Genomic DNA, 24,001 nt, shown 5'->3' on the forward strand with positions numbered 1-24,001 from the left:
AAGAGGGCACTTATTCATTAGGATGTGACTGAGACCATGAGGAGTTGCTGTGGCTTGGGGCTGGGACTGGAATTTGAATGCAAGTCTAGTGCTGTCTCCACTGTGCATCGGAGTATGCTTTGGTTGAGGGGAATCAGGCCACAGTGGGCAGCAGGGGCTGCAGAAAGAGTGGATAAGGAAGGTGAAGAAGTTTGGGGGATAGATTGAGACAGGGGTTCTGGAAAAGGGAGGCTTTCCAAATGGCAATGACAGCTTCAGCAGAGATGCAGAGGTGAAAGACAACACCACAAGCCGAGGGATGAGCCAGAGCACTGAGCCCACCTCTTATCCCCCAGTCTAGGTGGTGGCCCAAGAGGGTCAGAGGCAAACGGAGGGAGCAATGGCTGGTCCTGACGGTGGCTGAGCCCCCAGCCCCTGGAATATGCAGCCCGGAGGAGCCCCAGGCAAGGACGCGGTGGCGGAGTGGGGCGGGAGGCATGGTCTCCACCTACCGGGTGGCCGTGCTGGGGGCGCGAGGTGTGGGCAAGAGTGCCATCGTGCGCCAATTCCTATACAACGAGTTCAGCGAGGTCTGTGTGCCCACCACCGCCCGCCGCCTCTACCTGCCTGCTGTGGTCATGAACGGCCATGTGCACGACCTCCAGATCCTGGACTTTCCACCCATCAGCGCCTTCCCTGTGAACACACTGCAGGTAAGCTGCCCACGGGGGCGGTCAGGCAACGAGGGGAGGGGAGGCTCCAACCCCCTCTAGCTCTTCAGTTCTGGCCCCACGGCCAGGAACTCTACACTACACCCTGGGCCTCCCTCCTTAAAGCCATCCCGAGAAGTTGCTCATTGTGTGCTAGTAAATTTCGAAGATGTGTTGATGATTGTTTAGTGTGTGCCAGGCCCTGCACTGGGCACCAGGACTGAATAGTCAGCAAAATCAGATATGGAATTTGCTTTCAAGGAACTCAGAGTCTGGTGAGGAAAGACTCACAGACAGTTATTATACAGTGTAATGAATGCTGTGATTGAGGGAGATGGGAGAGCAGAAGCAGCCCTGGCTGGAAGGGTCTGACATTCTCAAGTGTGTGGGGTCTTCGCAAAGTAGAAACTGTAGAAGCAAATAACACCAACTGCCTGCTCAGACGCTGAGCTCTCCTGCCATGGCCTCGCACCCTCATTGTCAGGCTGTAGAAGGGTCAGCAGGACAGACTGAGACCTGAGAAGGGGTGTTCTCAATGACTCTGGAGACCCCAGTCAGATCTTTTGCCCAAGGCCTGTTGGTGCCCTATCCCCTGGCCTCAGGACTGCCTCTGGGCCCCTTGCAGAATTAGATCCAACTATCTCCATTCCCTGCACCACCCGGGCACCTTCCCCAGCTTTTAGAACCAGGGCCTCTACACCTCTCTCTCCCTCTGGCTTGCGAGGAAGTTGGCCAGAGAATGCAGAGGCTTGTGGGTATAGCCTAGTGACAAGAACCAGCCCTGGCCAGTTGGGACAGCAGACTCAGCCGTCTCTGGCTGGGGTCTGATGAGCTCAGCAGTGTCTCAGCTACCCCAACCTCGGTCCATCCTGCTGTGAATATGTGACTCAGCACCCCAGGGAGAAACCTGATCCAAGCATGTGATCCACAGTGTGCCTGAGGGGTCAGGGCAGTGAGTCCCAAGCCAGGACCTTCTGCTTCTCATTTGGAAACTTGGATGAGACCTGGCTCCAAGCCCAAGTTACACGTTCAGTTGGGTATTTATCTTTACTAATTTCAGAATGGGTCAGATGCAGTTTGAACGCCTCAGCTGTGACCTAGAGCAATCCGTGCCCACTTCTGGCCCTTCACCCTATGGTTACTCTCCCTAGTGAGGCCATTCCTCACTGATGGTTCATTGACACTCAAGTAAGAAACCATATTTTCATTCCATCTCCCCCTGTCCATAAAAATAAGCCCCACAATGCCTTGTGTCTTGTTTGATGCTTAGGGTAGAACCCAGAGTCTCACACATGGTAAGTTAGCCCTCTACCGCCCAGCTACACGCCCAGACTTTTACCTTGTTTTCATTGAGAGACAGGATATCGCTGTGCTGCCCAGGCTAGCCTTGAATTTGATCCTCCTGCATAGTCCTCAGAGTAGCAGGGATTGCAGGCATGCACCTCCAAGTCTGGCCCTTGCTTCTTTAACATAACATTTTCGTTTTTGTTTGTTTCGTTTTGTATTTGTGGGTTTGTTGTTGTTTCATTTTGTAGCCCTCCCTGGCTGTCCTGGAACTCACTATGTAGGCCAGGCTTAAAGAGATGCCTCTGCCTCTGCCTCTGCCTTCTGGTTGTGGGATTAAAAGTGTGCACCACCACACTTAACATGATAACTGGAGCTACTATTTCCTGCCTCTGTCTGGAGGACATCCTCATTCTTTTCTTATGGCTGTTCAAACTCCACTGTGACATTTCATGGATTCCACACTTATTGGGCAAATGGGTGGTTTCCAATCTTACACCATTTGGGTCAATGCCAAAATGAATAAACAGCCTCATGTATAAGTCAGTTTGCACGTAGGTCACTCTGTTTGCAGGATCAGTTACTGGAAATGGCCTCACAAGTTCAAAAGATAAATAGACATGGAATTTGGAAGGTGTCTCCAAAGTCCCTTCTCTAAAACTTGTATGTGTATCCTATGAAACTCTGGGATTTTTGACACTCATTTGAACAGTGGTTCTCAACCTGTAGGTCATGACCCCTTTGAGGAGTAACTTATTAGATATCCTACATAACAGATATTTATGATTCGTAACAGTAGGAAAACTACAGTTATGAAGTAGCAACAAAATAATTTTATGTTTGGGGGTCACCACAACATGAGGAACTGTATTAAGGGGTCGAAGCATTAGGAAAGTTGAGAAGCATTGCCCTAAAACATGAGAGAGGATATTTTCGGTGTGGTCTGTATCTGTATTTCTGATTGTGAGTGAAGTTGTGTATTTTTCTATGTATTTAAGGCTTTTATGTTTCTGATTTTGTTTTGTTTTGTTTTCTGAGAACTACTAATATCATATGCCTGTTTGGAGTTTTTATTATCGGGGTTTTGTGTTTGTTTTTTCAGACAGGATCTTGTGTAGTTCAAGCTGACCCCGAACTTTTTCTATAGCCAGGGATGACCCTGAACTACTAAGTCTCCAGCCTCTACTTCCCCAAATGCTAGGATTAAAGGCACGCAGCACCATGCCTGTGTGATCCTCCTCCTCCTCCTCCTTCTGTTTTTGAGACAGGGTCTCTCTACATGCATAACCTTGAATATCCTGGAGCTCACGCTATAGACCAGGCTGGCCTCCAACGCACAGCGATCCACCTGCCTCTGCCTCTCAAGTGCTGGGCTTAACGTTGTGCACCACCACACCTGGTGACCCTTTTCTTCTTGACTGAACCTTATCTTAGATGCTAAGGTCTCAAAGATTCCACCCCTGGAGCACAGTGAAGGGCCTTAGAGTCCTACGGAAGGACCTTGAAAGCTCTACCATCAAATATCAACCTTAAGAATCTTGATGGCCGCTTTCTAGGAATAAAATAAAACAATATGTCCTTGGGTCTGAGCCTATTACCTTCCACAGTCCCTTCTCCTCCTTCAGAGCAGGAAGCTGAAGTTAGAGGGCATGTGTGCCCTGCCAAAGGAGATGCCTGAAAACACGTGACTAAGGCCAGGTGGCTGCGCCCCTCGAGCTACATCCCTGGAGCTGGACTCCATTCCCATGTCTCCTCCTCTGTCTCTGTCTTTGTCAGCTAGAGGTTGAACCCAGGGCTTTGTGCACTATAAGCACATTCTTTACCACTGCGCGCTGTGTGCTCAGTCCATCCCTTGACTCAATACAGACCGAAGATGGCCTCTGGGGGAACAAATTAGAACATTACATGGAACACAGTGGCAGGAAAGCCGAGCTTTCTCCGTTCCTCCCTTCAGTCAAGGAGTGGAGGGACAGCCCAGCCAATCTGGAGCTTTCTGCCATTCCCTTTTATGAGCCTCCTGAGAGGAGTGAGTGGGAGGCATCCTGGGGTCCCCTGGAGGAGGCAGTATGTTGGAGGAGGGGTGGGGCTGTCACCCTCAGAGTCTGGCAGCCTCTCTCCAGCAACCAGGCAGAGGGCTTGCAGAATGGAAACTATCCTCCTCCCTCCTCCCAGGGGTCCCCATTCCCCGCATGGGGTGAGAGAGGAGTTGGCATAGGCATGCAGGCGCCCTGACCCCTGGGAGGTGATGGTGTCCCACCAAAACCAGTGTTCCCTGGTCTGGGAGGAAGCAGGTTTGTGATTTCCTACCTTCTTAGATCTGTCCTCTGCATCCAGCCTCTGCACCAAAAATTAAAACCTCAGCACAAAGATGCCACATCATCTCCCCAGGGAAATCCACTGCAGCATCTCCCCAGCCTTTGAGCATGGGAGTGCCATTCTGAAGTCAGACTTCCCAATGCACAGCTGCCACCCAAGTCTGCCCCCTTCTGCTTCAGCTGAAACTCTTACCTCAACCACATGCAAGCTGACCCTGGAGCTATGCCTCCACAGCCTTCTGGTCATTGTGTGTACTGGAGATGGAGCTCAGAGTCCCGCACATGCCAGGCTGTACCCTGTAACTGCACTGCATCCCTCTCCTCCCCTTCTCCCCCTCATGAGAAGAGGCCCTGGTTTCCTTTGTCCCGAAGCTTCTTGCTTTCTGCATGCTGCCTCCCTGAACATCCTTTTGCAATGACATCTGTTGGCAGATTAACCATCTAATTAATCCTTAGGGAACCTTCTCGTCTGCACATTTAACCTTTCCAAGGGCCTATTCATCTTGAGCTGAAACCCCCCTCCCCATGAGAAGTTCTCACAGACAAAAATATTTTTTTAAAAAATTCAAGTAGCCAAATAGCTAGGCATGGTAATGCATGCTTGCAATCCCAGCATTTGAGAGGCAGAAGCAGGAGGACCCAGAGTTCAGGACTAGTTTGGGCTACATAGGAAGATTTAGTCTTTAAGCAAAACAAACAATCTTGTCTTCCTGGAACTCCTTAGGCCTCTGCTCTGTCTCCCCTACTCTGCCCCCTTATGCTCCGCCCCCCTCTCTCTTTCTCTTTCTCTGTCTCTTCAGGCTGCAACCCAAGGGCTGTTAAGTTAGGGATAGGATTTACTTTGCTCCTGGTTGCCGATGCTGTGATTTTCAGCACCACGGAGAGAGCTCACCAGCAGGATTACTGCAGTTAAACTAAAAACAAACAAAACCAAAACAAACACTACCACCTCAACCCACTCTACCCCCCAAAAAAACCAAGGTCCTGGCCTTCTTGGGTGCTCACTGCAGTTGTGAAGAACCAGAAATAGGATAGCTGTAATCAGGGTCCACGACCTCAGACACAGGAGAAGATGGGCACAGTCCTCTGATTGCAGGAAGTGTGGCAAATAGGGGCTGTCCTGGGGCGGGAGGTGGGGGGCTTCATCTGAGCCTTGGAAGATATTATTACAGTAGGTACAACCACTAGGTCAGGGCTGTGCTTTTAGGGAAGTTCATAAATGCACTTTGAACAAAGGACTGGTTGAATGTATGGATGGGTGGGTGGATGGATGGATGGGTGGATGGGTGGATGGGTGGGTGGGTGGGTGGGTGGATGGATAGATCAGACAGAGCTAGTCTCCAGATCCTCACAGATAGTGTGGTGGGCCAGGAAGTCAGTCAGTCTGTGACTTGCTCTTTCCTGGCTGGGAAGGGGAAGTTACAGCTCTGAGCACATGTGTTCACAGGAACCTGGCCTTCTGCTCGGGAGGGGATAGGAAGCTCCGGTGTGGTGGTAGGTGAGAGCACTGTCTGGTTTGACAGGGTGGCTGGGGGCTGGAAAGCCTCATGGCTGCTCTGACTATGGTACTGGCCGGGGGTGTTGCAGGAGTGGGCAGACGCCTGCTGCAGGGGACTCCGGAGCGTCCACGCCTACATCCTGGTCTATGACATCTGCTGCTTTGACAGCTTTGAGTACGTCAAGACTATCCGTCAGCAGATCCTGGAGACGAGGTGAGGAGCTGTGACAGTCTATTGCTGCCTCAGTGGATGCCCTAATGCTAGTCTGTCTCCAAAAAAGGGGGACACGGGCAAGGGCTGGGGTGGAGGACACGGTTCACAGGTGAAATGTATGCATTTTCTGTTCCCACATGTCCCCACCCCTTTCTTTTCTGTTCTCTTTGTTTTCTTCTTCTTCTTCTTCTTCTTCTTCTTCTTCTTCTTCTTCTTCTTCTTCTTCTTCCTCTCTCTCTCCCTCTCTCTCTCTCTCTCTCTGTCTCTCTCGACGGGGCTTCACTATGTAGCCAGGCTGTTTTGAACTCAACCCCCCCACCCCCACCCCACCCCGACACACACCTCAGGCCTCCCTAGTGCTGTAATTACAGGTGTTTGGTCACATACCCCACTTCTGTTGACTCATTTTGGGACCCCTACTTATGACGTGGCTACATTAATGGTGAAGGGAAGGGGCTGGGGGTACATGGCCTCGGATCAGTTGACATGTAAGCCTCAGTTTCCTTGTCTGTAAAATAGAACGATAGTATGGACTTTTTTGGATCCAAAGGCCTGCTCTTTAGCGATGTAGACTTCCCCACGGGACTAGGGCTGCACCTGGAACAGAGTGCACGCCTAGCGCGGAGTCCAGTGGTTTCGAGACTGGCAGCGTCTTCAGAATTCTGCTTCGACCCGCAGGGTGATCGGCACCTCGGAGACGCCCATCATCATCGTGGGCAACAAGCGCGACCTGCAACGCGGACGCGTGATTCCGCGCTGGAACGTGTCGCACCTGGTGCGCAAGACCTGGAAGTGCGGCTACGTGGAGTGCTCGGCCAAGTACAACTGGCACATCCTGCTGCTCTTCAGCGAGCTGCTCAAGAGTGTGGGCTGCGCCCGCTGCAAACACGTGCACGCCGCCCTGCGCTTCCAGGGCGCGCTGCGCGGCAACCGCTGCGCCATCATGTGACGCCGCCGCCGCCGCCGCCGCCGCGTGCGCCCTGCTGCAGCACTGTCCCAGCGGAAGGGAGGGCAGGGCGGGGCCAGCCTCCCTCGGGACCCCAGGGCTAGAGCGGGGAAGCCCCCGGAGGAGAACTCTGGGCTCCCGGCCTGACGCACCCCTGCAGCCACACACCTCCCCCACGAGAATCGGAGGGCGAGAGGGAGCCTCCCCGCCACTCCCCAATCGTCCCCTCCGACCTGGGTCTCCCTGGGACAGCCACCTTCAGTGCTGTAGTTGTAGTGCCCGGCCCCAGGGGGCGCCACAATCTGTGGGCTGAGAGGGTGAGCGTGTGAAAAGGAGGGTGGGGTGAGGAGGTGCTGTCTTGGCCAGGCCCCTGCTCATCTTCCCCACAGTGTGTCTGTCTTTGCCCCATGTCCCCTTTTCCAATGTCTGCCCTCTCAAGTGTCTGTCCGCCCTCATTTGTCCTGTCTTTCCTCCATCCAGTGTCCCTCTCTGTCCCCCAGCTCCGCTCACAGGGCTCTCATTTCGTTCATCCCCCTGTTGCAGGTCCTGGCAGCTTTGTGATGCCAGGCCTTCTCACCGGCAGCGCCACCGGCACAGGGCAGAGAGATGCAAGCGGCCCGGGGACCGAAGCCAAAGGGTCCGAGGGCTGAGGTCCCACAGCCGTCGGGGAGAGAAGGCAGAGCTCTTCCTCATCCAGGGAGACCTCCCTGCCCAGCAGCCCCCAGAGACGCAACCACCTACCTTCCAGCCTTAACTCAATGGTCCCTGCCGGGTGCCCCTCCCCCTTCCTAACCCCAAAGCCAGATTGCCCCTGGGCTAAAATTCCTTTTGTTTTGTTTGACTGCAGGGAGAGGAAATTCCCCCAAAGGATAATTTTCTCTCCATGATGCTAGGTCCTACTTCTCTGTTACCTCCTGCACTGGGATGGTCTGCTATGCTGTGGGACGTTGAGTTGCGGGGGACTGGTGGTGGGTGGGCAAGGTGGTGCCCAGGAGGGGGTCAGGTTATACCAGTGATGATTCTGTGTCCCAGTCCCACCCCAGTCCAACTGCCTAAGACTCTGCCTCCATCAGGTCTCAGGTTGTCTTGATCAGTCTGTGTAGGGGCAGAGCCAAGAAAAGAATAAGGGAGCTTCTTGTGCCTGGGGAGGTAGGCATGCATCCTTACCCGTAGGTGGAGGCCCTCAGGATCTGACCCCTTGTCCCAACACCAGGTTGGCCCTATGCCCTAACTCACCCACCCCATTTTCTCCGGCTGCCTGGCCGGGTTTCTACCTCTCGTCACCGGAGCTGATCACTGTCAGTTTTGTACCGATTTAGAAATAATAATAATGGAGATTCTAGGAATGGCCTGAGGGATTGATGGGGGACTTGGAGGGAGGAAGGAGTGGTGCCACGTCCCCTGCCCCGGCCGAAGAGAGTTCTTGAGGCTGAATCCTCAGCCTCAGCCTCAGCCCTGGTCCAGTTGGGAGGATAATGAGGACCCCTTGTTAAGAGGGGTACATTGGATACCCAGCCTTTTCCAGGGCTTCAGTGCACAGACCAGGAAATCAGGTACCCAGAGAGGTGATGGGGAGGAATCTGGGGGCAGGGGTGGGGGTGGGGAATTTATGGTGTTCCCGTGTGGGAGGGAATCCATGATTCTCTCTTCTGCTTCCCCCACTGAATCTCACTCCCTCCACCCAGCGGGGGCACTGCAGTACAACAGCAGAGGCCCTCACCGTGGGCAGCCCAGTGTTCTGGGTTCTAGTCCTTGCTGCCCCGCACAATTTTGGGCTAGCGACTTGCCCTCTCTGAGCCTCCCTCTGAAACAGAGGTGGTGGCTCCCCTTCCCCACACTTCAGAGTGGCTGGGAGGGTAAGGAAGAGGGACGCCCACTTTCCTCTCCTGCAACCCCGCCCCTGGTTCCACGGGGCGTGGGGTAAAGATGGCAGCATCTCATGTGCCCAATCACCCCCAACTCTGAGGCACTCAAGGTGAGGGTGGGGGATCCAGGCCTCTGGCTGCCCCCACTGGGGGATCCATTGGAATGTAGCCCCTCCCCTCACCCTTTCCTCTTCATCCAGGTCTTGGAGTTCAGGTCCCTCCACCCCCATTCTGAGTCTCCGTCCTTCCCCTCCCCAACCAGGGTTTCCCACACAGGGTCTGGAAGTGTGTGTGACACCCATCGAGCTGTTGTTGGAAGTCAGATTAAAAATCAGGGAGCGTTTTCCCTCGTTTCTCTACCTCAGTGTCAGCTCTGTTGGTCATGGGGGGGGGGGGTCCCTGCAGGGCACATGTGCTACGTGTAAAGAGTGGGGCTCCCCACCCCCAAAGTCCAGGTCAACCCAGGGATCAAAGGGAAAAGGTACTGGACATAACTCTTTCCCCTCCAGCTAACCACAACCACACACAGAGGGCACATTACCTGCCCTCGCAGCTGCCTGGAAGACTCAAATGCTAACTGCCTCTGCATCTTCCTCCCAGTCAGGGGTCAAATTTAGGGCCTCCACACATAGGTTCTTGGACACAGAAATGTGATGGATGCCATCAACCAGCTAGCTCTCTTCACCCTGAGTGATCCCTGTTCTCAGGACCAGGGGCAAATCTTTGAAGTCCATGTCAAGGGTGGCCTTCAGGAGCCTGTGCGGGGGCCGCCTTTGTCGCTGTCCACGGTCCTGACCACCAGGACCCGGGAGGAACCCTCCCTTTCTGCCAGCTCCCTCCACCTGGTCTCCATCACCTCCTGCAGAGAGGTTTGAAGCTGCACCTCTCTACACTTCTACAGTCTTAGGGAAAGGACCCCAAAAGATGTATCTCAAGGACAGACCCATGTGTGTTTAATAACTTACAGCTGTGGAAATGTCCAGGGGCCGAGGAGCTGTTCTTAGGGGCAGGAATAAGATATGGGCTCTCCCCACTGCTGCTGGCCTGATGCTGACTTGCAGGGAAAGGAAGGTGTGGGCTGCCCTTTTGCTCAGCTGAAGAGATGGGGGTCTTCAAACCCACTCCTGGCCAAGGCCCTGTCCTGAGTGAGGGACTGTCCTTCCTCTCACATACATTGCACTGCATACGTTTTGCTGTGGTCCTCGCCATCTGCAGGCTCTTCAGACCCAAGATTCCTCCTCAGGTGGAAGTGGAGCCCCCTCAGGCTGCAGAGGCTCCTGGCTCGCTGACACCTGGGAACTGTTCTCCAATGAGATGCTGGCTTCTTTCTCTTTCTCTTCCTCCTCCTTTTCACCAGCGTGATCCACCTGGCAGGTGCCCCGTCCCTTGCCACCCAATGTGGCTTTCAATAGCCTGCTTCCAGGAGCTGTCCTGGCTGGACCCAGGCAGAGGTAGGCCAGTGGCTTGGGAATTCTGGAAGGTCTTTTCTCAGGCCTGTGGTCTCTGCGGGGCCGGATTCTGGGTCTCAGCTTCAGCTTGTAAATGGATGGGATCTTCTGGGGCTTTCGGAGTGTTCTCTTGCCCTTGCCCAGACATACCCTGGCTTTGTCAGAACGGGGGTCTGAGCTTGAATGTGTGGGAGCCTCCGGAGTGGCAGGCACAGTCAGAGTGGAGCAGTCCTTCCCTCTAGCGGATGACACAGTCCTCACTGGGGTACCCTTGGCAGTCAGGCCTGCCTTTACCCTTGGCCCACTCTCTCTGGATCTTGGCTTCTCTTTGGGGCTTCTTGGGCCCACAGCTGGCTTAGGGGGGGCTTCAGAGCCTACCTTCCAGGCTTTCAGATCCACTTTAAGGAGAGGTGGGGGGGCCTGAACCAGTTCTTGGATGACTTTATCATAAGGACCCCCAGATTCAGGCCACCTCCCACCCAGGCTGGGAACATAGACTCCGCTTCGAGGGATGATTTGAGGCCTTGTACCCTGATTACAGGCAGCCCCCACCTCCAGGAGTTTCATGTTGGCCACAATCTCCTCTTCAAGGCTATGGTAGAGGGCTTGCTCTCTGGTCCTGCCCAGGGGCAGAGGGGTGTGCCTCCCTTTCCACTTGTGTGTGCCTAAGCTCCTGGGATCCTCAGTCTCTGAAGTTATCTGGACGTCCATCTGGTGGTCCCCATGGCTTGCTTCCACAGAGTGATGCCCATGTGTGGATATATCCGGGTTCCCTGTGAGGGCCTTTGATAGGATGGATCCTCTCTCCATGGAACCTCCACTTTCATTACCCAAAAAACTTCTTGGAGTTGGGGGTCGGGCAGGGGACAGCCGGATGGGGATCTTGGTGAACCCTTTGCTGGGAGGTGGGGATTGAATAGGCATGGGTTCTCTGAGCTGTGGGGAAGCACCCCGATGCAGAAGCCAGATACTGTGAAGACTGGCTAGGCTGGAGGAACGAGGTGGGGGAGATGGTCCTCTTACTGATGTCCCTTTACTGGTGGCCTCAGGGCTTTGGAGCCTCTGGGAGCTGAGGGCCTTGGTATGTGTTCCTTGGCTATCTGTTTCCTTGTGAACCCAAGATGTGGGAGTCCTTCCTCTGGGCAGTTCACCTGGACATCTATTCTCTCTCTTTCCTGACGTGGTCCTCCATAGGTCTGGGCTCCTACAGATAGGCGAGAATTGGGGACCGGGTGACAACATTCTCTGAGATGGGGTCATTGGCCTCTCTTGCGACCTGCAAATGAGAAAAACATGCTGGAAAGAGAGACTCAGGACCATCAGAGATATTTCCCATGGGAGTACCATGAGGTACTAGAGAACCTGTGCTCTTCCCGAGGATGGACCAAGAGGTCCCTATGCAGCTGTTCCTCCTGTCTGTTCTCTCTTGTTCCCCACATAGCAAATAGAAGTGAAAATTCCAGCCTCGAAGACTGATGATCAGAAACCCACATTTGGGGCTGATCTCAGTCTTAGTTTAATCATGAAATGGAAGGACATTGAATATTGCCATTCCTTTTCTGGGCCTCAGTTTCCTTGGCTACAAAATGGGTAGATATTTGGAGCAACTAGATGCCCCTTAAGTCCTGGGTGCTGTTTTGATCACAAAATACCTGAAGCTTTGTCTTGTTCTGTGGGTCTGGGGTGTGGAGTCTGGGGTCTTGTGCATACTAGGAAAGCATTGTCCCATTGGACTATATAACCCTTTTCTTTTAAATTTGGTTTTGTAATATGGCCTCCCAAAGTGGCCCAAATTCACAATCCTCCTGTCTTGGCTGCCTGAATGCTAGGACCATAGGCTTATGCCATCATACCCGGCATAGATGAAGTTTTGTTAGGGTAGGACATTGTTCCCTTTATCTTGGGACTTGAGCCACTGAGAATATGGAGGAGACCCTTACACGTCCCTCTCTTTACCTTAGTAATGGAGCTGTCTCTCGGAGGGTCCTGGCCCCTGCTCCCCGTTGACCATGGGGTCCGGGAGAAGAGGGAGTGGGGGGCCTCAGCTTTCGGCTAGAAGAGGTGTATGTCCTCCAATCCACTGGAGGCAGTGGGCTCTGTGAGCGGCTGATGGTCATTGTAGGCTGGGGCTGTGAGGGTCCATCCTGCACCTTCACTTCATGCTGCACCGGTGGCCCTGGGGGCTTCAGAAAGCTGCCTGGTTTGTGGGCTACCAACAGAGGCCCCCAGAGAAAGCAGAAGAAAGGAAGGTTCAATTCCTGTTTATGAAACTCATTGTTCCTCCTCTCCACACTGTGAAATTCTCCTTATTCCTCTTTATAGGTACCAGAGCCTACAGGGGCAGCCCCAGTTTTTACAAAGGGGCTCAGGGGACACGATCTGGTCAGAGAGCCCAACATCGGGATTTGCTGATAGCTATGTTGTATAGCCGATCCTCAACTTTTATTCAGGTTGTATGCTTATTCGGGTTTACTTGACGTACTGAAGAGGATTAGGGAAGGACTGAAAACCTTCGAAATCAGTCTTCTTCGGGCTACCAGTGTGGATTCCAGGCCAGACCTGAGCTCTACTGAGATGTACCTTGGCCAACGCTGTTTCTGCGTGCCTTGCGCGCCACCTTGTGGTTATTCATAGTATTGCGCCACGACTGCCCCTCTGTCTTCACCCACAGTTCCCGCACAGCTGGAGCCCCTGGGGATCAGGCCTATTCGCCCAATCAGGTGCTACTGTCTCTCTAACCAGCCCCACAGCAAAAACTCTTGGGGAACTCACAGAGGGACGTACACCGGCAGGGGTCATGTTTGTCCAAATAATGGCCCAGCGTGTCCCAGCCGCCCCCAACACGCACCATCACGTGGCTCCGGAGGATCTGAGGGGGCAAAGGTGAAATTGAGAGCCGAGCCGAGTGGAGAGCTTCCCCTATTCCTGTATACTCCTTTACACACGTTTGTGATCGGGAGACAGGATATTTTTCTATTCAGTCTTAACCATGACTGCCTCAGACATCTCTTGTAAAGCGAGACCCAAACCGGGAAACAGGAAGTTTCCTGTTCTGCACCCACAGCTGGGGATGCTCTCTTTGCTACACAGGGGTTTGCACTTGTCTCTGCTTGCAATTGATATGGGATCCTCACGCCTCTGTGATGCAACAGAGACGGTGGGAGTTCTGTCCAACTCTGTAATGAGACAAGTCTCATAGTCTTTCCAGACTTTAATGTCCATGGTTCGAAAGTGGGACCACAAATTCCTTGCCTAAACCCACATCATAAGACTAGTGTCTCAGGATCTGAGGGGGGCTCAGGTGGCTGGCTGTGCTCCCAGGTATGCTCTTTGCCCAAGGAAAGGCCTTGGTCATGCCCAACTGCTGACCACACCCCTGAGCACAGACATCTCTGGGGAGGTGACGTTAGGCATGGGGAAGGGAGAGCAAAAAACCCATCCCAGACCTATACTGCTGTTCACTCTACAGAATGGATGGGTCCAGGGTCTCAGTGGTATACTTTGGGATCCACATGGCTGGGGCCACACACTGAACACAAACCCAGGTTCTCAGGTCTCTCACTCTGCCCTATCCTGTGGAATGGAAAAGTAAGAGTACTTTTTTAAATAGACCCTATTTCTACCTGTGGGCATCCTGTAGACTCAGCTCTGATGGAGGTGGTGGAGGGTGGTGATTCCAGCTACATTGAAGGGAGGATGGGATAGCCTTGTCAACTTTGCCTAGACTTTCCTGGAAAATTCCAAGGTAGGGGAGAGCCTTAAGGTCTGGTGACTTGGGGTCTCTGATGGCTGGCTTCCTGTCTTTGCCCTCAGGCTTAGCCAGGATTCTATGGGAGGAAACTCCATTTCGCTGACCCTGGATGTCCCTCCCTTAGGCTCCACTTACCCTGATGAAGATGAGAGTGTTGGAGTCCCCTACTCGGTACTTCCCCTCAGATATCTTGACCATGGAGAACTGCACTGGGCATGTGCAATGGCTCACGAGCTTCTGCACCTGTGGGCAATGGCAGAGACTCAGTCCTCTTCTCTGTCTGAGTACCCAAGTCCATTCACGTACTGGGTCAAGGTAAATGGAGTGCCTATCTGCCTCTAGACAGCCCCCTCCCCAAGGCTGGTGCTGAAGTCAGGGCTGGGGGCTGAGAGGTAAGTAGGAAGGGGAAGGCTTTAAAGAACCCATAAGAATAACAGCTGGAGCTCCCCACTGTGGTCCTCTTCCCCTTCTGACGTGGGATCCAGTGGGTTGGGCTGTTTGACCAGCATGGGGCAGAGTCCTGTGTGTTGCATCACAGGCCTTCTGCTAAGAACCCCTCCTGAAGGATTGCTTGGGCTCGTGAGTTTGAGACCACGTCTGGCAGCCCTTGCAAGGGAAGGGAAAGAGAAGAGCAAAATAGAAGAGGAGAAGAGGGGGGAGCGGAGGAGAGAAAAGGGAAAGAACAAAGGGGGAGCCCTCCAGGAGCCCCCTTTTCCCCCAGTGGCGGGAATGGGGCTAGCCTCAGGGAAGTACCGCCTCCTAGGATGGGATTCTACTCTGGAACCTACTCCACATACTCTATGTTGGGTCACTTAATTCTCACAGCCGTCCCAGAAAATGGCTACTGTGCCCCAGTACACTACATGCAGGTGAACGGAAGATCGGAAAGGTTAAATGATTTGCCCAAAACTACACGGTGGGTGTTAGCTGGTAACGAGGATGCCATGTCCTTGGCACCTAGCCCACAGGACTAAATGAGAGGTGTGCAGCGCTAGGCTGGTGCAAAGGCAGTGAGTGGCAATGGCCACTGTCACATGTGGTAAGGGTAGGGGCCCGGAGTGGAGCACGGGAGGACTGGGGAAGAGGAGGGCAGGGCACAGGCTGGGCCTGAGGGCATGGCTGGGCGCCTCACCATCTGGTCCAGGTTGTGGAAGTGGCAAGGCCTGCGGACAGGGGGTGCGGGTGGTGGAGGATCCGGCGAGGGCAGGGCCAGCTCACGCCGCAGCTCCTCATCAATCTCCTCTTCCAGATGGACCAGGGCCGGCGCCGCCACACCGAAACGCCAGGCGCGGCGACCCAGCTCCAGCAGACACAACAGGACGCTCTTCACGTTCTTGCGTAGCACCAGGTCCTCTGTCTCGAACATCAGCACCTCTGGTGTGGGACAAAGGAGAGAAGGGGACGCAGGTGGCTTGAGTGCTCTGCTAGAGACCATCCCAAGGCAGGGGTAGCAGACACAGGATCTCGGGTTGAGGAGGCGCCTGGAAGGGATGCGTCCACACAAGGCAGCCAGGCTAACTGCAGAGGCTGGTGAGTGGGTCAAGTATTTGGAGCCTGATTTGAGCCTAGAGCAGGGAAGAGGACATTCTCTATCCTGCTCTCCGATCCACTTAGCCACCAAGAAGATTTCAGGAGCAAGAAGCAGTTTCTTCCTCTTCCTATCCATCCTGCGGATACCCCAAATTCAGCTCTAGATAACCAGGCCGACTTGACTATAGGCTCTGGGTAACTCACCCTATAATGGCTCTGACTTGACTACAGACTATGAGACCTTTGGCTAGTTCCAGAGTCCCAGTTTTTATCTTCTCAAAAATGAGGGTGTAGCCTATCTCAATAGAAAGCAACCGTTGTTTGGGGTTTCGGTGATGGGAATGATACATAAGCTACATCTCCAGCCAGATCATTAGCTTTGGTTAACCTACATAAGCTACATTTCCAGCCAGATCATTAGCTTTGGTTAACCTACATAAGCTACATCTCCAGCCAGATCATTAGCTTTGGTTAACCTCTGACCAGCCCCTCACCTCCTTGCCACCAGCCTGGAGTCCAAACCTGACCCTTCCCCTGTCTCAGCACAGTTACCTTTGGGCTGGAGAATTGTGCAATCACACCTAATCCCATTCCTGGGTTCCAGGCAAACGACTGCTGCTGCCTGAACTCTACAAATCCCTGCAGGCATGTGTCCCTCCCTGTAGAGTGCTCCCCCACTCCTGGCATTCGTACCATCATTTAATGACGTGGTTCTCAACCCGTGGGTCATGACCCCATTGGTGTCCCACAGCAGATATTTATGTTGTGATTCATAACAATAGCAAAACTACAGTCGTGAAGTAGCCACGAAATGATTTTATGGTTGGGGTCACAGCAACATGAAGACACTGAGAACCACTGCTCTAGTCCCTCATGTTCACTGGCCAGCTTCTCCCAGTTATCCGCCTTTCTGGTGCTTTGCCACTGCCGACCCCCCCCCCCCCGGCCCCGGCCGTGCCTAGTTAATTCCCTTCCCCAAACTTCTCTCCTTACCCCAAATCTCCTCTCTCTTGTTGCCCTTGCTGGTGTCCACTACTATATCATCAAGCTGCTCATTCCCATTCTGGATCCGATATTAATACACTTGACTTTGAAGCACACATCCCCCTGGGGCTATAATTCCTGAATCTATCCATCCGTCTGCCTTCCTAGGCCATGCATTCCTGGGCATTGGACCCTATTTCTCTCAGTCCTTGGTACCCAGCATGCACTGGGAGCAGAAAAGGTGATTCATACATCTTCACGGATTGAGCTATCAACAGATGTCTATTGATCATCGCTGTGTGTTTACAGGAAGGATTTACTGTGAGGTGAAGAAACTGATGCACAGAAAGAGGAGCTACCTCATGGAAAAATCTAGAAGAATACCTCAGCGCCTGACCCCGGACCCAGCTTAGCTTGAGCCTCCAAGGGATGCATGCCCCCATGAGACAGACGTGTTACCTTGGATGCCCATCTCCTTGCGACACCACTGGATGAAATTGGAGATGTTGTCCCTGGCCTGGAAAGTGCCCGGCTGAGCAGCCCCATTGCAGAAAACGCCAGCCTGGGGCATGGGAATCTTTGGAGCTCGGTCAGGTGCCTCAGCCAGGAAGGCCAGAGCAGCCTCTGTGACAGCGTTGGCATGCCGGCACAGCACCAGGCCAGTCTCCAGCACCTGCAGGAAGTTGGCTGCGTCAATGTCCAACCCGTACAGATCCCGAAGCCACTCGGCCAGGTCTTCCTTCATGGCCTCCAGGTACTGCTCGCTGGACTTGAAGGGCCGGATGCTGCGCACGGGAGGCCCTGGGGTCCTGGGCCTCCTCCTGGGTCCCCTATGCTGAGACATTGCTGGAACGGAAATACAGGAGGAAGTAGGAGCCTCCTGTCCCCTACTGCTGTCTCTCTACTCTTGCTACAGGCTAGGTCAAGGCCCTGGATCACTTCTCCTTGGCTCAATGGGTCCCCTTCTACCCTCTGAGAGCCCAGGGCTTCTGACTCTGCAGCCTGCTGCTGGCTTCAGCCTCTGGGCCAGGCCCAGCCCCCACTGCCCACATTCCTTAGTCCCTGCCTGAACTTTCCCTTCGGTGGCCCTGCAAGCGACCTCACTCTCAGATGCCCAGTCCAACTCAGCTCAGCGCTCCCCAGGACTGGTGGAAGTGAGAGCATTCCTCTCTTCCCAGGGCCAGGTGGGTCATCTGCTGCCTCCAACCAGCCCGCCACTGTCACCAGCCAGGGAGCCCGGAAAAGCATCTAGGCTGTGGCCTCGCCGCCGCTCTGCTTTCTTTCCTCTCCTTGGAGACAGCAGCTGCTACAAACACTCCTTGTTAACTCTTCCTTCCAGCAGCCAAGCGCCTGTGTCCTGCTGCGAGGCCTGAGCAGAGGGAGCAGGGCAGGGAGAGGCTGGGACAGGGTTCTTGTACCCACTGACTCCTCGTGGGGGGAGGTTGAGGAAGGTGGGGGAGAAGTGCAGAGACAGGGCTTAGAGATCATTGAACACTGAGGAATGAATGAGCAAGAGAGAGACACAGCAATAGAGACCCAAGATCGGAGTTTTGCCCTACATCCCTTTGGGGGTGGCAGACCCTCCCTGGTCTCTCTGTACCTTAGTTTCTCAACTGTCAGATGGGAAGGACAATCTCTACCCTTCTGGGGTGTTGTGAGGAACAAAAGAATAGTGTGTGTGAAAGCACCAGACCCTCAGAACACACAGGCACAGCCTGGGTGAGTCCCAGCTCTCACCAGCAGCCCTGTTACATACTGGAGAATCTGTTCCACCCCTGCTCCAATCACGTGAGTCTTCTAGAACAGTCTCATCCCCTAATCACGGCGATGCATTCATTCAGCAAAGATTTCTTTTTTGTTTGTTATTTTGCTGTTGTTTGTTTTTTTTGTTTGTTTTTTTTTTTGAGACAGGGTTTCTCTGTGTAGCCTTGGCTGTCCTGGAACTCACTTGGTAGTCCAGGCTGGCCTCAAACTCACAGAGACTCACCTGCCTCTGCCTCCTGAGTGCTGGGATTAAAGGTGTGCACCACTAGTGCCCGGCTCAACAAAGATTTCTTAAGCCTCTACTATGTACCAGACACTACTATCATGGGGCTGAGTATACAGCAATAAACAAAACACCACTTGCCTGAACTTACGGAGGCTACTTATATGGTACTGGGTGATGGGTGGTAGATGGACAAATAAGTCTGGCTAGGCGTTCTGGCACACACCTGTAATTTCAGCAGCTGGGAAGCAGAGGCAGGATTGAGAGTTCAAGTCCAGCCTACATAGCAAATTCAAGTCTAGATTGGAATACATGGTAAGACCCTGTCTCAAAAATCAAAAGATGAAACAAATAACAAAATAAATGTGCAGTAAGTCAGGCAGTGATAAATATTGGGGGCATAATACAGGGAGAGTGGGTGGCTTTATGGGAGGGGACACCTTCCATAAAGGGAAGGCCTTGATGCTAAGCTGTCATCTGGGCAGAGACCGGAGAGAAGTGAGGACATGAGCTCACATGAGGAATGAGAGCAGCCAGTGCACTGGCTTGGAGGCAGGAGCATGCTTGGTATGTTCTAAGAATAGCAATACTAAAAAAAGAAAGAAAGAAGAGCAAAAAGAGGGGGGGGGGCTGGAGAGATGGTTCAGCAGTAGTTAAGAGGGATTGTTGCTCATCCAGAGGACTTGGGTTTGGTCCCCAACATCTACTCCTGGGGATCTGATGCCCTCTCCTGGCCTCCATGGGTACCTGCACACATGTGGCATACAAACACACATGTATGTAAGTTTAAAAAATTAAATTTTAAGAAAGTGAAGTGGTCTGGAGAGACAGCTCAGGAGTTAAGAGCTCTGGCTGCTCCTGCAGAGGATTTGAGTTCAGTTCCCAGCCACCCACAAGACAGCTGACAGCTACTGGTAATTCCAGTTCCAGGGGATCAGACACCCTCTTCTGGCATCTGCTGCCACCAGGCATGCACATGGTATGCATACACATATGTAGGCAAATACTCATACACATAAAATAAAAATAAATAAATTGTTTAAAGGGGGGGGGGCTGGAGAGATGGCTCAGAGATTAAGAGTACTGGCTGCTCTTCCCAAAGACCTGGGTTTGATTCCCACATGGCAGCTCAGAACCATCTGTGACTCCAGCTGCAGGGGATCCAACATCCTCTTCTGGCCTCCATGGACATCGAGCCAAGAATGTGTGTGGTATGCAGACATACATGCAGGCACGTAAAATAAACAAACAGATAAATAAATACGTTTTGAAAAGAATAGTAAAAAGAAGGCAGACATGTGGCTGAGAAGAAATGAGGCCCCAAGACAGGGCCTGGAGGTGAATGCAGACTTGGCCTGGAGGTGAGTGCAGTCAGGGCCTGGCAGGTGAGTGCAGATAAGGCCTGGTGGGTGAATACAGACAGAAGAGGGCCTGGTGGGTGAATGCAGACAGGGCCTGGCAGGTGAACGCCAAGATGCATTTTCTCCTGGTGAAATGGCAAATGTACTAGAGTTCAGGGCAGAGGAGGGACATGACCTAACTCAGCAGTTGTGTAGAGGGACTCCCGGATTACAGGTGTTACTGGACAACATTTGAAATTCTGGCAGCACCCAAGGAGGAACAGTGGTAGCTTAGACCAGGAGATGACAAGTGGCCACATTCCATGTAGCTCCTGGAGAGTTCATAGGATTGGTCTAAACAAGTGTTCAGCCTTGGCACTCTGAGACTCTGGTTAGCTAGCATACGTTTTTGTAAATCTGGAAAGCATAACTAACATAACTGTAGAAATAACACTCATGGGTGACTATTAATCTGTAAGTCTTACCTATCTAAATAACCTAAGGACTAAGGCTTCACATTAACAAGGTAAGCAATCTTTAAACCAAGGTACAGTATAAGGACAATGACCTCAAAATTGTGACAATACACGAAATACACCTTAAATGGAGATAGAAATGTATAGTGCAATAGGATAACAATATCCTTAATATGTATCAATATACAAAATATCCTAAACAGAGATAGAACATACATATAGTATGGTGAATATAATTTTACATTTGTATCAATATATAAAATATTTCAAATAGGAGTAGGAATATATGTACAATATGACAATCAAGTTTTGAATTTGTATCAATATACAAATTATCTTAAATAGGAGCAGAAAATTGTTTACATTTCTATCAATATACAAGAATCCATATCAGTGCAAATTATCTAAGGCTGATAGTTTGCTAAATTACTTTACTAGTATATATAATAATCTCCTTAATATACTGTACCTATCCATTCTCCTTTATCCTTTCCCAAAAAAGAATCCTGAATCTAAGTTCTATTGTTCCCCCCAACCCTGTAACAACTTACCCATATCCCTGAGAGAAATGAAAACTTTTAGGAGAGGGGGCATTGTTTTCTTAAAATTGCTTTCTGCTGTTGAGGGGGTGACAGTATCTCTGTGGTATCCTGTAAGAAAGCCAAATGGTTAAGTCTCAGTAGGAATAATTGTAATGTTTGTAGCCAGTCTCAGAATAATGGGTAAGGTTAACTGAGGTTCTGGCTAGAAGTGTAATATGATGGAACATCTCATCTTGGAAATGTTCTGAAGAGTTTGCAGCCCAAAGTGTTTTTTGGTTCAATGGCATCATTACGGACTGGGAAGAGTTGTTGTAGGGCCCCATCTTCCTTTTGGAGACTTTAGAGATCGCCTGTGAAGCATATTGGTACCAATAGGTTCTTCCCTTCTGCTATAAATGTCTGGGTGTCCAAGTCCTTTTGATTTCTTGAAGATGGGTATTCTTATTATCCCGTAAAGACAAAAAACAGAACCCTGACCCAACCTTTGTTAGTTGAGTTTTCCTTAAAACTTATAGAATCCTCATATCGGTGGATGAGCTATTACTTCTCCTCATCAATGGATTTCTCCTGCTCAAATCAATTTTTCTAATTAACTTTGTTGATATCCATAGCTTTTCTTCTCCTGCAGAAGCAAAAGCAAAACCCCTTCCCCAACATAGGACGTATTCTGGTTTCCATTCCGAGGTCAACATATCTTTGAAGAAAACCGGTCGGTTTAGCTCAGGAGTTTTTTCTGTTGTTCAGTGTCTCTCTGCAGCTGTCCCTTTCTCATCAGCATGGAGAAAATCCAAGGTTAATAAAGCATTATGCAATCTATTTCTAGGGGTCATTGTTACCTCTTTCTGTTTATTAAGCATATTCTTTAAAGTTTGATTAGATCTTTCTATGACTGTTTGGCCTGTGGGATTGTGTGGTACACCTGTAACGTTTTTATTGTAAGAAGCAAAAAAACTGTTTCATTTTATTTGAGACATATGCTGGAGCATTGTCAGTCTTAATTTGTACAGGTATTCCCATGATGGCCACAACTTCTAAAAGGTGTGTAATCACAGACTCAGCCATTTCAGAACTCATAGGAGTTGCCTATTGAAATCCTGAGTAGGTGTCAATGGTATGGTGTACATATTTTAATCTTCCACATTCTGAAAATGAAACACATCCATCTGCCAAATTTCATCTCATACTATTAGGATTGCTTCCTGCAGGTAATGGAGTTTGGTTATAGAAGGAACAAGTGGGACACTTTTTTTTTTACATTTTCCTTGGCTTGTTGCCAAGTGACAGAAAAGTTCCTTTTCAAATCTTTGCTATTTACATGGTGTTTCTTATGAAACTCTGAGGTGTCTAGCACATTATCTATGAATAATTGATCAATTTCATCACTCCCTTGTGCTAGAGGACCTGGCAGACCCATGTGGGATATATGATGAACCCATATATGATGTTCCCTATTTCTGATGATTTCCTGTAATTGCATAAACAGTCAAGTTAATTCTATATTATCAGGAATAAATTCAGCAGTTTTAATATGTAAAACAACTCTCTCTGCATATTGAGAGTCAGTGACTATATTGAGAGATTCTGTGAAGGCCATAAGTACCATAAGAATGACACACTATTCTGACTTTTGTACAGAATTGTAAGGGCTTTGGACCACCGTACTTAAATCTTCTGATTTATATATCCTGCCTTTCCTGATTTATTTGCATCAGTATAGAATGTGGAGACTCCAGAGATTGGTTTCTGACTTTTAATGTGAGGAAGGACCCATTCAGTTCTTTTTATGAGTTCTATTCTCTTGCTTTTGGGATAACAGTTAATCTCTCCCAAAAATTTACTGCAGGCTCTTTGCCAGTATTCATTATCTTTCCATAAAGAGGAAATTTCTTCATTAGTTAAAGGTACTACAATTTCTGCTGGGTCCATTCCTGTCAATTGACAACATCTTAATTTTCCTTTTAGAATCAAATCAGAGATCTTTTCCACATATGTCTTTAATTTCTTACTTGGTGTAAATGGTAGAAATATCCATTCTAATATAATATCTTCCCTCTGCATCAAAATCCCTGTGGGGGAATGTCTGGAGGGTAATATGACCAGAATGCTTTGAAGTTCTGGATTCACAGGATCCACATGTGCCTCTTGTATTTTCTTTTCTACTAGAGCCAATTTCTTCTCAGCTTCAGCTGATAATTCTCTTGGACCATTTAAGTCCTTGTCTCCTTTTAGTGTATTGGCTCAATTTACTAGTCCATCTTTAGGTATTCCAATGATAGTCTATAAGTTGGAAATACTTCCTAACAATTTTTGAAAATCATTAAGAGTCCACAATCAATCTCTCCTGAGTTGTACCTTTTGGGGTCTAATTTTTTGTAGCTTTATCTTATATTCTAAGTAATTAATAGAATCTCCTCTTTGTATCTCTTCAGAAGCAATTTGTAATCCCCAGCAAGGCAAAACTTTCTTTACTTCTTCAAACATGCTTTCTAAAGTATCTGATTTTGGGTCAGGTAATAAGATATCATTCATAAAATAGTAAATTATAGATTGTGTAAATTGTGCATGAATTATTTCTGATGGTTTTTGCATGAAATATTGGCACAGGGTGGGCCTATTTAACATTTCCTGTGGGAGGACCTTCCATTGATATCTCTTGACTGGCTGGAAATTATTATAAGTAGATACTGTGAAGGCAAATTTTTCTCTATTCTTTACTTGTAGAGATATTGTGGGGGGAAAACAGTCTTTTAAGTCAATAACTATAAGCGGCCATTCTTTAGGTAACAGAGAGAGTAAGGGTATCCCATTCTGTAAGGAGTCCATAGGCTGAATTACTTTGTTAATGATTCTCAGATCTGTCAGCACTCTCCATTTACCAGATTTCTTTTTAATAACAAATACAGGAGAATTCCAAGGGCTGGTAGATTCTTCAATGTGTTGAGCATTTAACTGCTCCCAAACCAGCTGTTCTAAGGCTTGTAGTTTCTCTTGTGTCATAGACCATTATCCAAACCAGACAGGTTTATCAGTTAGCCATTTTAAAGGTAGGGCCATTGGTACCTCTGAGAGTTCAATGGCAGTTGCACTCTGTTTATGTACAGCCTGAATGGTTGGTGGCTATTTTTTATAGTA

General features: G+C 50.4%; 2 protein-coding genes across 2 annotated transcripts; one reads left to right on the forward strand and one right to left on the reverse strand.

The window, feature by feature from the left end:
- Positions 1-368: 368 nt before the first annotated feature.
- On the forward strand, positions 369-6,949 carry Rasl10b (RAS like family 10 member B). Its single transcript, XM_059269580.1, has 3 exons — positions 369-692; positions 5,876-6,000; positions 6,679-6,949. The coding sequence occupies exons 1-3, from the start codon at positions 477-479 to the stop codon at positions 6,947-6,949; spliced, it is 612 nt and encodes a 203-aa protein (XP_059125563.1). The 5' UTR covers positions 369-476.
- A 3,082-nt stretch (positions 6,950-10,031) lies between these two features.
- On the reverse strand, positions 10,032-17,368 carry Gas2l2 (growth arrest specific 2 like 2). The gene is made up of 6 exons (XM_059269581.1): positions 16,984-17,368; positions 15,143-15,384; positions 14,146-14,253; positions 13,032-13,128; positions 12,216-12,468; positions 10,032-11,535 (listed from the first exon to the last, which is right to left on the reverse strand). Exons 1-6 carry the CDS (start codon positions 17,366-17,368, stop codon positions 10,032-10,034), a joined length of 2,589 nt encoding a protein of 862 aa, XP_059125564.1.
- Positions 17,369-24,001: the final 6,633 nt, after the last annotated feature.

The sequence above is a fragment of the Peromyscus eremicus genome, chromosome 8a, assembly GCF_949786415.1.
Source record: "Peromyscus eremicus chromosome 8a, PerEre_H2_v1, whole genome shotgun sequence".
Taxonomy (NCBI): domain Eukaryota; kingdom Metazoa; phylum Chordata; class Mammalia; order Rodentia; family Cricetidae; genus Peromyscus; species Peromyscus eremicus.

Excerpts from the sequence above, each read along its gene's own strand:
- Rasl10b (XM_059269580.1), top strand. The coding sequence starts at position 477 with ATGGTCTCCACCTACCGGGTGGCCGTGCTGGGGGCGCGAGGTGTGGGC. Across the intron at positions 693-5,875 it reads TCCCTGTGAACACACTGCAG|GAGTGGGCAGACGCCTGCTG; the intron begins GTAAGCTGCCCA and ends GGGGTGTTGCAG. Across the intron at positions 6,001-6,678 it reads CAGCAGATCCTGGAGACGAG|GGTGATCGGCACCTCGGAGA; the intron begins GTGAGGAGCTGT and ends TTCGACCCGCAG.
- Gas2l2 (XM_059269581.1), bottom strand. The coding sequence starts at position 17,368 with ATGTCTCAGCATAGGGGACCCAGGAGGAGGCCCAGGACCCCAGGGCCT. Across the intron at positions 15,385-16,983 it reads CAAGGAGATGGGCATCCAAG|AGGTGCTGATGTTCGAGACA; the intron begins GTAACACGTCTG and ends GTCCCACACCAG. Across the intron at positions 11,536-12,215 it reads GAGACAGCTCCATTACTAAG|GTCGCAAGAGAGGCCAATGA; the intron begins GTAAAGAGAGGG and ends TCTCATTTGCAG.